General features: G+C 33.6%; 1 protein-coding gene across 4 annotated transcripts in view; it reads left to right on the forward strand.

Annotated features, from left to right (window-relative positions):
• Positions 1-13,694, forward strand: part of LRRC7 (leucine rich repeat containing 7) — a 503,703-nt gene that overhangs the window by 383,484 nt on the left and 106,525 nt on the right. For all 4 annotated transcript variants that reach the window (XM_055402285.2, XM_088834863.1, XM_088834861.1 and 1 more), the window contains 3 exons: positions 961-1,085; positions 3,102-3,350; positions 8,029-8,229. In XM_055402285.2, coding sequence (XP_055258260.2) covers positions 961-1,085; positions 3,102-3,350; positions 8,029-8,229 — 575 coding nt within the window. The remainder of the gene's footprint in view (positions 1-960; positions 1,086-3,101; positions 3,351-8,028; positions 8,230-13,694) is intronic.

Consider the following 13,694-nt stretch of genomic DNA (forward strand, 5'->3'; position numbering starts at 1 on the left):
CGACTCAGCGACTTCACTTTCACTTTTCACTTTCACGCATTGGAGAAGGAAATGGCAACCCACTCCAGTGTTCTTGCCTGGAGAATCCCAGGGACAGGGGAGCCTGGTGGGCTTCTGTCTATGGGGTCACACAGAGTCAGACACGACTGAAGCGACTTAGCAGCAGCAGCAGCATGTAAATTAAAGATTGATAAGCCATTTCTTTTCCCTGTTAATTTGAGACGTATTTAAACTAATTGAGACCCAAATATTAAAGTCTTCATTTTCCACGTATTTTTTACCATGCAGCTAGCATGGTAAAACCTAGCACCACTACATTGCCCCCAACCATTCACACAAAATTACAACAAAAAAGTTTAAAATCTTGGACCATTTATTGCAAAGCAGTGTTACATAGTATCTTTTATAACACCCTAATACAGATTACTGATTACATTTATGGACTCTGTAGTCACAGGACATGGAATAGAATCCTGCGTTGGCCATGGAGAAGCTGCATGACTTTGAACAAGTCTCTCAAAATTCAGCGATAGTTTTCTCATTATTAAATTAAGGATTATGTTAGTACTACCATTATGCTGTTTTGCAAATTAAAGGAGATAATAGTTTAAAATACTTAATCTAGCTCTCTCTTTTATCATAATTATGCAATGTCCATTTCCTACACTGGAAAACTTCTCAACCCCAATATATAATTAATGTACACTTAGCAAAGCTGAATTTGAGTTAAGATGTTAAAAGACTATATAACAAATATCAAGAGAATTTTTCCCTTTTTTTTCTTTCCTTCTTTCTTTACTTGCTTCTTTCTTTCTATCCCTTTATTTTTTCTTTTCTTTATTTTTGTATTTGTTTTTAGTACCTATCACCATTTTTTTTGCATGGTATACTAAGTTCTATTAAATAACAATTTATGTAAAAAAAAATAATAAACAGTAACACTTTGGAATCTAACTGTAGATTTCCAGTCAGACAGTGACAGCTTTAACCCTACACTATGGGAAGAGCAGAGACAACAACGCATGACTGTTGCCTTTGAATTTGAAGAAAAAAAGGAAGATGATGAAAATGCTGGGAAAGTTAAGGTGAACCTTTTAATTTTTGTTTCCTCTTTCTTCTCATTATTTTTGTTTGTTCATTGTTATTATTCAGATAGACTTTGGGACTCACTGACTGACCTCTGCTAGAAGGTCAGACACATCTTCAAGTCTCATGGCAGTACTTTTCCTTATAGCAGGATGTGATTTTGGAAGCACTGCTGTGCTTCAGAATGAGGCAAACATCCTGACTGAGCAAATTCATGAACCACCCCATCTTACAGAATAGCAACATGAGAGATTCAAGCTGAGAGAAAGCAAAGAAAAAAACCTAATAAAAAGTCTGGGTAATGGGCTTCACCTAATACCTTACTACTACATTTGGAAACACTGAAATGCTTTTTTTAACCACTGAGCAAGTCAGGGCATCATTTAGACTGTATGAAGTCAAAATCCACATACGTGAAAGAGCCAGTGGATTGATATTATTACATTGCATTAAAATTTCGGAAGGATTCTATGTCTCTGGAATGTTTGAGAAGACGTTATGAATTTTCTTAAGTGTGAGAACAACTTTTTCATTTAAACTTAGGTGAGTGCCTAATAGCAGGTGGTATCCCTTAAGGAAAATTACTTAAAATTTTTCACCTTAAAGCATATTTTTAAAAATCCTTTATTGGTACTAATCTAAGTAACAAGGTCAGAATTTTAAAATCTATATTTTTCCATTATATAAATTTGAAAATGTCAGAATTTGTATGGATTATATTAACATCAGGTCTTCATCTTATCATCATGGCAACATCTTGAATCTCTCATCATTTTTATATTATTTTTGCACTTTTTCCATCATGGGTACTAACAGCTCTCACCGTTGGTAATTAATTACCTAAGTAATTGTATTTGCATCCTATTAATAGATCTGGATTGTGTGACATGTTCTTCTCTGTCTCCTCCTTCCTGCATTTAAACTTTTGTCTTGAACCAGCACACCCTCAAATCTTACTATAATTGACAAAGCCTACCTGTATCATTGTGAAGAACTCAGATTCCCAAATCAAAATAACAATTGTGTTAAAGATTTGGGCTTAAAAAAAAATGTTTCTGAATGGTTGATTAGAGCTGTCTAATAACCAAAGAGACATTTTTAACTAAAACAAGAAAAAAGACCTTTAGAACATTTCAGTTCTTCTTGTAAGGATTTTGTATGTTAAATCCGGAACCAATGGATGATGCATTCTATCCTGGACCTCTGATTCATTCTTTTACTTCATTGAATGTCAAAAACTACATAATTCTTCCTTAAAAAAAGAAAAAACCTAATTCAAAGGCTCTAAGAAGAAAAGAGTATACTTAATATACTTTCATATATGTGTCAATGAAAGCATAAAATATAGTAAATGCAAACAGACATGTAGAAACCCTGTTTGTGTGTTATGTGATCAGGTTTGATTATAATGAGAGTAGGCTCATTATACTTTAGAGTACATTTTCTCTATGTTTATTTATATTTGATTTATTTTATATATTGGGAAAATAATACATGTTTCCAAAATCTCAGACTACTTCATTTTGACTAATTTGAGTATTTCCAATGTTATTGGTTATTGGACAAATTAGAATACAAGCAAACATCTAAATAAATCATTGTGGAAGCATGATGAATGGAATATGCTGAAATCTTACATGAAATTATACTTTTCTGGCTCATTACATATACATTAAATTTAGCACCATTTTCATTTTACCTTTAATTTACATAAAATTTTAAAAGGAACTGCTAACCTATGGCATTAACTTCCGAATGGACTAGAGTATAATGTCCTACTTATAGTGTGCTTAGTGTAGTATGAATGCTGCGTTGTGTGAAGAAATTGAGACCCTTTGGTTTCCTGTGACACTGGAACTGTTTTTTCACACAGAGTTAAAGCTAATTTTCTGATGGTTGTTTTAAATGCATTACCCAGAATGAAAAAAAAAATCAAGAATAGAAAAATGATAAAGTGAAAGTTTTGCTACAGTGCTCCTCTTTCTCCCAGAAAATGGAGATTCCTTCTCCCACAGGATCACTCCTGCCAAGCCCCCTGGGAAAGGGGCCAGCGTGGGATTACTCTCCAACCTGCCAGACTGTCTGGCGATTGCTGCACACCATGGGCCAGGTGTGATCAGCAGATCCAAGAAATGACTGTCCCCCAGAATGACCCACAGCTGGCATGGGGTTGTATAAGTGGCCTCCAGCAGGAAAGGAGCATGTGTACTCCATTGCCAGTTGCAGCGCAATCTACCACTCTTCCCTCTCTAAGTGGCAGACAGGTAGGCCTAGGTGTTTGGGGTAGGAGAATCCCCTATGTAGAAGCAACCTTGGAACAGTGGTTTATGGGGTATGTTTTGCATGATGTGGGGTAAGAAATGTTGATCATCTAGAAACCTTTCAATTGCCAGTGTTTGATCCCAATTTAACTTTTGTTCATTGACATTGGCAATGGGGAGGGAAGAACTGAGTCAGAGGGAGGAGGGAACATCAATATGAGATGCCTACTGGTGGGATAGCTGGCATGGTTTTTGAGTTGGGTACTTCATTTTTGTTTATGTTTTTATTCAAGGTTTTTCTCTTAAAGTGTGGGAATACCAATAGTTGGGCAGAATGTTGATGACACTACTGATGCAATCTAAATTGTCCCCAGACATACACACAATTTTCTGTAATATCAATTCTAGGAGAGACTGAATAACTAAAGCTAGATTCTTAAAACAGCATGAGATTGCAATTGAAATTTGCTGAGACTGGATTTTGAGCACAAAGATGGACATCTATTGAAAAGCATCAATTTCCCTTTAATTTGAAGGCACAGATAATGAGAATTCCTGTAAGAGAAGATTGGCCTGGGAATTCTGGCAAATAGAACTTCCTTATCTCAGTGGGTGGGGTGTTTAAGAGTTTAATGAAAAAGAAAATCTTAATGGGATGTAGAAGAGCACTATTTTTTATAAACTTTATCACCCACATATAGTGGACTAGATTCTTATTCTGTGGCTTATATTCTTTCTACAATATAAGGCAAGCTGAGAATCCTAACTGAAACTACTATAGGTTTCCTTTCTATAAAATGTTCCAATTAATTCCTAGAATAAGATATTTAAGAACTAATAACCAAAGCATTAACTATTATTTCTCTTACTGGAATTTACAATCAAATCAAACTATATTTTAATCATTATATAAGAAAAGCACACTTCTATGTGAATTCACAATATCATTTCTAAATCCCTTACTCTTAACATTAATTTTTCATTGCCAAATCTTTGGGAGTCTCCAACATCTTGCAGCTACTATTTGCATTTACTGCACTTTTTTTAAGGTCTAAGATATATATAATGTTGTGAAACACTTCTATTTTTCAAAATTAAGATAAAAATAACATTTCAGTAAAAATCTTTCATTTTAATAAAATGTATATGAAAATGAGCAAATACTTTATGGTGAGTGATAAAGACAATATTTTCCTAAGAATATAACTGACAAATTTTTACCACCTATTACATATGTCCCATATTAGAATAAGGAAATATTTATAGCTTATATATTTAGAAATATAAAGAAACTACTTTTGTATTTGAGCTTTACTGAACTATAAATATAATTGTATTTATGATCTTGTTTATTCATTTCAGAAGCACATCACACATGAGTTGGAAAATAGGCAAAACAATCTGTAAAAGAGTACAAAATATGCTTTTAGAGAGGTTATCAACATAACAAAATTATAAAATACTGTTCATTTTTAATATATTAACTTCATATTTTAAATATTGATATTATCTTATTTAACTCAATAAAATTCACATTTTAGATTTACACTATTTCTTCCACAAGATTGTACAATATATGCTGCACCTATACCAGAGAATAGCTCTGAGCCAAGTTTGGAAGCATAAGCTTTGGAGTCAAAAACCTGAGCCTGAATCTGGGCATTGATACCTAAAACTGTATGACCTTCAACTTACACCATCTGAACCCCTGTTTTCCTTCTGTAAAATGGGAGCAGATACTACCCTGGGTTATGAAATGTAATTTATTATATATTTTAATTAATGTTATTACGACTATTATTTATATTTAAATCTATTTGGTAAATAATAAGTTTTATTATTTATATTAAAATAATAACTAATAATAAATTATTTATCCTTATAAAACACTTTGCATATTGCCTGGGACATGGCAGATATTGAATAAGTGATATTGGTGCATACAACCTGAAAAAGATCCAATTATAGATATTATGGTTAGACATATCTATAATAGATCTAAATTGCCAAAAGACTCCAGATTTTAAAAATACCTAAGTAGAATCTGATATTAGAAATAGTATCTAATCTCTGCATAGAAATTATTTATTTTCAAAGAACTTTCACATTTATCTTATTTGAGTTCTGAATTAACCCTAAATATGATCATTCCATCTACTTATTTTACACAAATAGAAACTGGTCAGATTTGTGGCTTATAGCTAGTTGGGGGTAAAATTTAGGTCTTCCAGTCAATTCTATTGGTAGACTAGCAAATGGGAAGCAAGGAACTTATTGTATAGGTGGAACAATTCCAGATTTCATGATTTTCCACAATTTGGAGAGAAGCCTCTTTAAGGAAAAGAATATAAAATAACCATGTAAATACACAAGTAGGGCCCCTTATAATGTTTTGAAAGAACCCATGAAGGTGATATCCCCTAAAACTTAAGCTTCTTTAGCTTCATGGCAAATCTACTCTATTTCCACATTTAAATATTTTTACAGAGATAAAGTACCCAAATTATTCAGTGATGTGACCAAAATATAACATTAACTTGCTTATAAAATAACCAGAAAGTTTCAGCACCATAGCCATAAGTAAACAGTCATCTAATCGTGTCAGCAGAGACACAGCATCTTCAAAAATTAGATTACATTATTCAATGAAGTATTTAATTCAATTAAGAAAGAACATGTCCCATCCCATTTTTTGCCTTTGATTCAATTAAGAAATGTAATTTTACATTGAAGATATTTTAAGATGTGTAGAATTTTAATTTAATGCCCTATTTGAAAATTACTTTTCATTCATATACCACCACTTATTAAAAATTAAAAGGCGTTCTTAATTGGTATACTAGGCATACCATGTTACAATTTAAATTTTCTAAATGTAGTTTTTTGACTTTTAGTCCTCTGACATCAAGTATTTTTGAACAAATTCAATAATATAATTTAAAACTCAGATTGAATTTGTGATTAATGTTTCTAATACCAGTTTAAACAGCAGATCCAAGAATGCATGCATCCCAGTGGACTTTGTCTAGCATGGCTATCATTCTTTTTATGTTTATTTAAGAATGCATTATAAAGTACCCTGAGATATACTTACATTACACTCTAACAACTTATACTTTTTTTGGTAAAGTCTAACTTTATTCATGAGTTATATTTTTGTAGATTTATTTCTATATATTATTAACTTCATCCTTATTTCAGCATATTGAGGATTAAATCACATTTCAATGATATTTATACTAACAAAATTATCTGGTTTTTCATAAGCTTTCCAAAAATTAATTGGAAAAATAATTTAATTTTAGTACTGAAGTGAATGTTAAAAATCATCCAATTAAGTCTAATCCCAGTATTTGATATGGACAGTGAGCCACAGGAAAATATACTAGAATAACAAAGTTGGTGGATTTGCTAAACTGCAGATGAGCAAAAGTGTTTGAATTCATATTTATAACCCTCAGATCTATACCACTATCATAGTTTCTTACATTCCATGTGTTACATAGGTATGGGGGGATGTGTGTATCCCACCCTTTTTCTGTTTTAACCTCTCATTTCCTTTCTTCTTCCTCTTTCAGCTTCTCTTCCACCTCTGCTCACTTCTAAACCACCCTCACACATATTTTTAATAACACATACTCACCACAGTCACATAAATCATTCCATTTTGTAAAGTTGATTCTACTCAGATGCAAAAAGACACGGCTATTAGAATAAACCAAGCCAAGTAAATATGCCCCTATCTTTCCTCCTACTCCATTTTAATCAGCCTGGATAATTTATATCTATGCCATTTTAAATATATTTTAAGCACTCTGATGGTGGAATATTCTATATGGAATGTCTCATATTTTCTCTGTCTAAATTAAATGTGAAGAATAATAATTAATATACATATTTTCCCTAAAGTGAGATTCATATGCCAAAAATAAATTCAAGAATGGGAATAAATCTCTCAATAAAAAGCAGCCAAAATTTGCATATTTACCTAGAATATCTTAGACAAAGTTCTCAATTTTTTTTTCTCTTTATTGTAAGATGTAACCTATAATGCATGTTACTTTATTAGGGTAAAAACTAACATGAAAACCTCTCTAAAGGTGTTTCTTTAAGTTATTAATAAGAATTAGCGACCCTATCTTTTGATGTAACATGCTAATTAACATAGAGCTGGGGCATATTTGATGATATTAATAGATACTGTCAACTCCCCATTGTTTTCAATAAATGATAACTCTACTTGTAAATCTTAGAGTCTCATTGCATCACCTGCATTGATATTTCAAAGATATTTCTAATGTCAAAATAGTTATTTATAAATAATTAAGATAGTGCAGAGAATAACCTCTAAAGTATAAATACAGCTGATAGTAACTTGATTAAATTTTTCAGAGATTACCAGTCACTTAAGTGCTATTTCAACCATTTATAGAGCAGGTCTAAACATAGGATAAAATCCAAAAATTGTTTTTAATCTAGAAGGGTGACCAGGGGTGGGGAGAAGTCCTAGGAGGCAGAATGTGTAAAGAACACTGTGTTCTACTCTGCAGCACAGTTTTTCAGCCAGCTCAACACTCACTATATTGCATTTGGTTATACTACTGAACATAAAATGGAGTAGTTTTGTGAACATGCTTGCTGAAGGTATTTTTATGTTAAATTTCTTTTTATAAACTTCTAGGTTGAAATAAACCTAAAACGATATCCAACTCCTTATCCAGAGGATTTAAAGAATATGGTAAAATCTGTTCAAAATCTGGTGGGTAAACCAAGCCATGGAGTGCGTGTTGAGAATTCAAATCCAACTGCTAACACGGAGCAAACTGTGAAAGAAAAATATGAACACAAGTGGCCTGTAGCCCCAAAGGAGATTACAGTGGAGGTATTTCAAGGTTATTGGTAATTGCCAGTGTGGTTTGGATTTTTTGAAATTACTAAATGACATTTTTTTAACTGAGCAGATCTTCCTTAAGTGCATTTTTTCCTAATATATAGATAAATCTGTCTACTCTTTTTAACTCTGAGGGTTGCATTTAATAAATGACACCTTCATGGCCTTAAACCATTAATACAGCTTCGAAAGTTCCAATACACAGAAGGAATAGTTTACTCACCTGTCTAGTCCTGGTCAGTAAGTTAAATCATTTTCATGATATTGCTTTGACTATCCCTAACTTTTGTTGTATGAGTCATTAGAAAAGTATGAATGAAGTTTTTATTATTATTCTGCAGATCTTAGTAAAATTCTTGATCAGATTTAGGGCCAATTATTAAAAATATTTTTGTGTTTGGATTTCACCCTTTATAGAAAACACTACTATAAACAGCAAAAAAGGGGCAATAACTTTGAAATTTAGCTTTATGGAATCTAATATGAAGTTCAATTCCGACAGTTTAGAATGAATTAGATATTCATCCTTATCAATTTATGTGGTCTGAAAAGAATTCAACTACATTTATGCCACCTCTGTACTATCTCATCTACTCGTCAATTAATTCTATTATCATCTTTTTATCTTCATTAGAAACATAACTGATATGAGTATATCTAGAAATTCCTGTACCTGCTGCCTAAATATATAGGTTGACAAAACTCTTTTACAAATCTGCATTTCAAAGCATCAGTTTGTTGCACTGATTGAACACCAACTGTATATTTAGCACTGTGCCAAACACTGTGAGAGAAAGAAAAGAAATATAAAATGTATTAATAGTCCCTAAATACTTCAGAGACTAACCAGGTAAATTTAAGACAGATGAAGCAACTAGAGAACATATTAAATAAAGTGTGATAAAATGATTGGCTGTTTGATGGAGAGTATAGTACTCTAAGAAACTGGAGACATACACAATCATTGCCAGTAAGTTACATGAAGTGTTTTAGGTTGAATTCTGTTCAAGATTGGGTGACTCTTTTAAAGTCAAAAACAGAGGAAGGCATTCTTGGCGAAGAGAAAAAAAAAGGCATAAGCAAAAATAAGCATGGTGTGCACATCTGCCAGTTGAAGTATCGATACAAACCTGACCCAGAAAAGAGGAATATATATAGCTGGATATCTAGGAAAGAAAACTTTAGTAAATATTCATTTTCACCACTTCTTTATTTTGCCTATAAAAGCCATGTTAATGTACTTTTTCATTTCTAAAATATTAGATATTTTATAACAAAACAACAGACTTTTATCTCTAAGATACTGAAATAATATAAAAAGGAGGAAAATTAACAGTTAGTGGGTACACATGAAGTACACATACACTTTATATTTAGCTCTCCTGTCATCACATAACTGTAAGGTAATGATAATCCATAAGCTGAATAACTACAGCAAAATACATAGATCCTAAAATTGCTTTATACCTGGATGGGAGAGGTGAGGCAAGGAAAAAGTAGCTTTGATCTTAAATTTATAATAACCTGATAGTAGAGAAAAAATCTTAAAATTGTCCCACAAGGACTTCAAACAACAAATCAAAAAAAAAAATGTAATGTTTTCACTTCAGACTTACTTCTCCTCTGTATAATTGGTCTTGATCTCAACTAGTACCATTATCTACCAGTTCTCTCAAGCTAGACAATTGGGAGGTATTTTGATTTCTTTTTCCTTCTTTCTCCCTTCTCTATGCCCCTTCCAAACAATCACCAATGCCTATACATTTTCATGAGTGTGTTTCCTAACACTCCTCAGGTCTTGAACTCTGTCCTGAATTTCTGTAAAAACTGCCAATTTCTTGACTTACTTTGTCCCAAGCTCCCTCATTGCCTTGTTTATGATCTTTACAAAACACAAGTCTAATCCTGCCCTCCTTAAAAAACACTATAGTGACTTGGTATTGGCTATTTGAACTTCCTAATTAGCTATAGTAGACACGCTAAATAAGACTGAAGCTCAGCTTTCAGCTTCATATTTATTTCTGTGATTTGCCCCACTCTTTCTTAGTTTTCTTATTCTACAAGCCTTTTCCTCTTGAAATTTCACTGATAATATCAACATTTTTCCTGAAATCAAGATTCTAGATCTTTCCTCAATTTTTAGACATCCTAGAATAAGAAGATGTTGCTTTCTGTATCATCCTCCCTTTTCAAATTACCACACCCAAATTAAGGGGCCATACTACAGTATTCTTGCTTGGAGAATTCTATGGACAGGGGAGCCTGGTTGGGTTATAGTCTAGACACAACTGAGCAACTAAGCACCCACGCCCTCTATCTATTCTACTTTCAGATATAACAAATACAAATAACCAAGTGTTTAGCTGATCAGTGTATATTATGTATTTTTATGTTTTGCCTGCGTATGCAAATTTTGAATCATCATTATTTAGATCATACTGCCAAGAATGTGGAAAAGGGTATCACACACTACATGATATATTTATCCATGTTGTTAAATATGGAAAACCATGAAAAAAGCAAATAGAGGTAGGCAGAATCAGAAAACAGAAAGAAAAAACAAGGTAAAAGCAACAGAGAAAGAAGAAGAAGGAAAGCTATATCAATATAATTATTCATCACTTTCTATTTTCAACCCTATGCCAATAGTTTTAAACTAAATCTAGACTGAGACTATAACCAAGAAAGCCATAAGAACAAAGAGGTCAGAGAGACATGAAGGTTCTCCTCTGCCCTGATTTCACTTTATACATGCCTCGCAAAGACTGCATTTGTTTTCCCCCTAGCATCTTAGTCTGTTCAGACTGCTAAACAGAATGCCATAAACTGGGTGACTCAGAAACAGTTTTTAAGGAGCCAGATTTTATTTGTATATAGAAATCAAAGCCTAAGAGACTTAAAATTTCAAAGGTTCAAAATTATCAGTGGTTCAGTTCAGTTCAGTTCAGTTCAGTCGCTCAGCTCTATTTATTATTGTTAGGTCTGAACAACTTGGTAAATATTTATGCCCCATTTAGTGGTTATTTGAGAAACAGTACACAAAACCAACTCAATGGATATGAGTTTGAGCAAACTCTGAGAGATAGTGAAGGACAGGCAAGCCTGGAGTGTTGCAGTCCATGGGGTCACAAAGAGTCAGACGTGACTTAGTGACTGAAAAACATCACTCAAAAACTGAAAGAAAAAATAATAGTTTTATTTCACTCTTAAATAGCCAAAACTACTTACTAATGAAATGTGTGCACCTTTTAGACACCACCTACCATCTCAAACCTTGGAATTATATTGAATACCACAATTCTAAATTCTGTTTCACATTGATTTTTGGGTGGCACTTGATTTTTTGATCACAGCAAGCAAAAATACCCAATTCACAAAGACTATTAATCAAAAGAAGTGTGCAATCGAATTTTGAAATTGAGAGCTACCTAGGGTAGCAGACATAAAGGGAACTATTGTGCATAAACTTATATCACTACTTACTAGTAAGAATAAAAACAAGCCACTTTTATACCTAGAAAAAGGAAAATTTAGTGTTTTTGCATTTCTTAATGTTCTTCTGCTACCTGGTTAATTGGGAATAATAAATTGAATTCAGTTCAGTTCAGTTGCTCAGTCATTTCTGACTCTTTGCGACCCCTTAAACAGGCTTCCTTGTCCATCAACAACTCCCAGAGTTTACTCAAACTCATGTCCATCGAGTCAGTGATGCCATCCAGCCATCTCATCCTCTGTCATCCCCTTCTCCTCCTGCCTTCAATCTTTGCCAGCATCAGGGTCTTTTCCAGTGAGTCAGCTCTTCACATCAGGTGGCCAAAGTATTGGAGTTTCAGCTTCAACATCAGTCTTTCCAATGAATCTTCAGGACTGATTTCCTTTAGGATGGACTGGTTGGATCTCCTTGCAGCCCAAGGGACTCTCAAGATTCTTCTCCAGCACCACAGTTCAAAAGCATCAATTCTTCGGCGATCAGCTTTCTTCACAGTCCAACTCTCACATCCATACATGACCACGGGAAAAACCATAGCCTTGACTAGACAGACCTTTGTCAGCAAAGTAATGTCTCTACTTTTTAATATGCTGTCTAGGTTGGTCATAACTTTCCTTCCAAGGAGTAAGCGTCTTTAATTTCATGGCTGCAGTCACCATCTGCAGTGATTTTGGAGCCCAAAATGATAAAATCTCTCACTGTTCCCATTTTTTCCCTATCTATTTGCCATGAACTGATGGGACTGGATGCCATGATCTCAGTTTTTTTAATGTTGAGCTTTAAGCCAACTTTTTCACTCTCATCTTTCACTTTCATCAAGAGGCTCTTTAGTTCTTCTTCACTTTCTGCCATAAGGGTGGTGTCATCTGCATATCTGAGGTTATTGATATTTCTCCCTGCAATCTTGATTCCAGCTTGTGCTTCATCCAACCCAGCATTTCTCATGCTCTACTCTGCATATAAGCTGAATAAGTAGGGTGACAATATGCAGCCGTGACATACTCCTTTCCCAATTTGGAACCAGTCTGTTGTTCCATGTCCAGTTCTAACTGTTGCTTCTTGACCTGCATAGATTTCTCAGGAGGCAGGTCAGATGGTCTGGTATTCCCATCTCTTCAAGAATTTTCCTCAGTTTGTTGTGATCCACACAGTCAAAGGCTTTGGCGTAGTCAATAAAGCAGAAATAGATGTTTTTCTGGAACTCTCTTGCTTTTTGAATGATCCAGTGGATGTTGCCAATTTGATCTCTGACTCCTCTACCTTTTCTAAATCTAGCTTGAACATCTGGAAGTTCATGGTTCATTTACTGTTGAATCCTGGCTTGGGGAATTTTGAGCTTTGCTAGCGTGTGAGATGAATGCAATTGTGTGGTAGTTTGAACATTCTTTGGCATTGCTTTCTTTTGGATTGGAATGAAAACTGATCTTTTCCTTTCCTTTGGCCACCACTGAGTTTTCCAAATTTGCTATAGAAGTTTAAAATCCATTGTTATTTTTATTATGATTATTTGTCATAAATTTATATTCTTATACCAGTGTTTTTCATTACACTCAGTGAATGGATTTAGAGTGAAGATTTAGCAGGCTAGATTGATCATAAGAAAACCAGAAATCTTAAGAAGAAGGCATGACAGAACTAAAGAAACTGAGATGATCACTTGGAAAACAGTAGGCATTGAGAGAGAGATTGGTGGTTAAAATAGGCCCAATTGTGCATTAACTTTTTTAATAATCCAAAAAAAAAGATCTAGTTTGTCAGTGTATACTTTCCGCTTAGAACTCCGAAAGAGTTCACCCCTTAGAACTCTTACATGCTTCTGTCTTATATATTATGTATTATATTACTTATCATAATTCAATCCTGTTTTATGAGTTATATCTAACTCCGTAACTAAACTGTAAATCCACACAGGGCATGGGTGACATTTTGTCTTTCTTTGGAAACTCTGCAGTTCTTTGCACAGTGT

This window comes from Moschus berezovskii, chromosome 4 (assembly GCF_049115385.1).
Source record: "Moschus berezovskii isolate FMDL1 chromosome 4, NW_MosBer_1.0, whole genome shotgun sequence".
Taxonomy (NCBI): Eukaryota; Metazoa; Chordata; class Mammalia; order Artiodactyla; family Moschidae; genus Moschus; species Moschus berezovskii.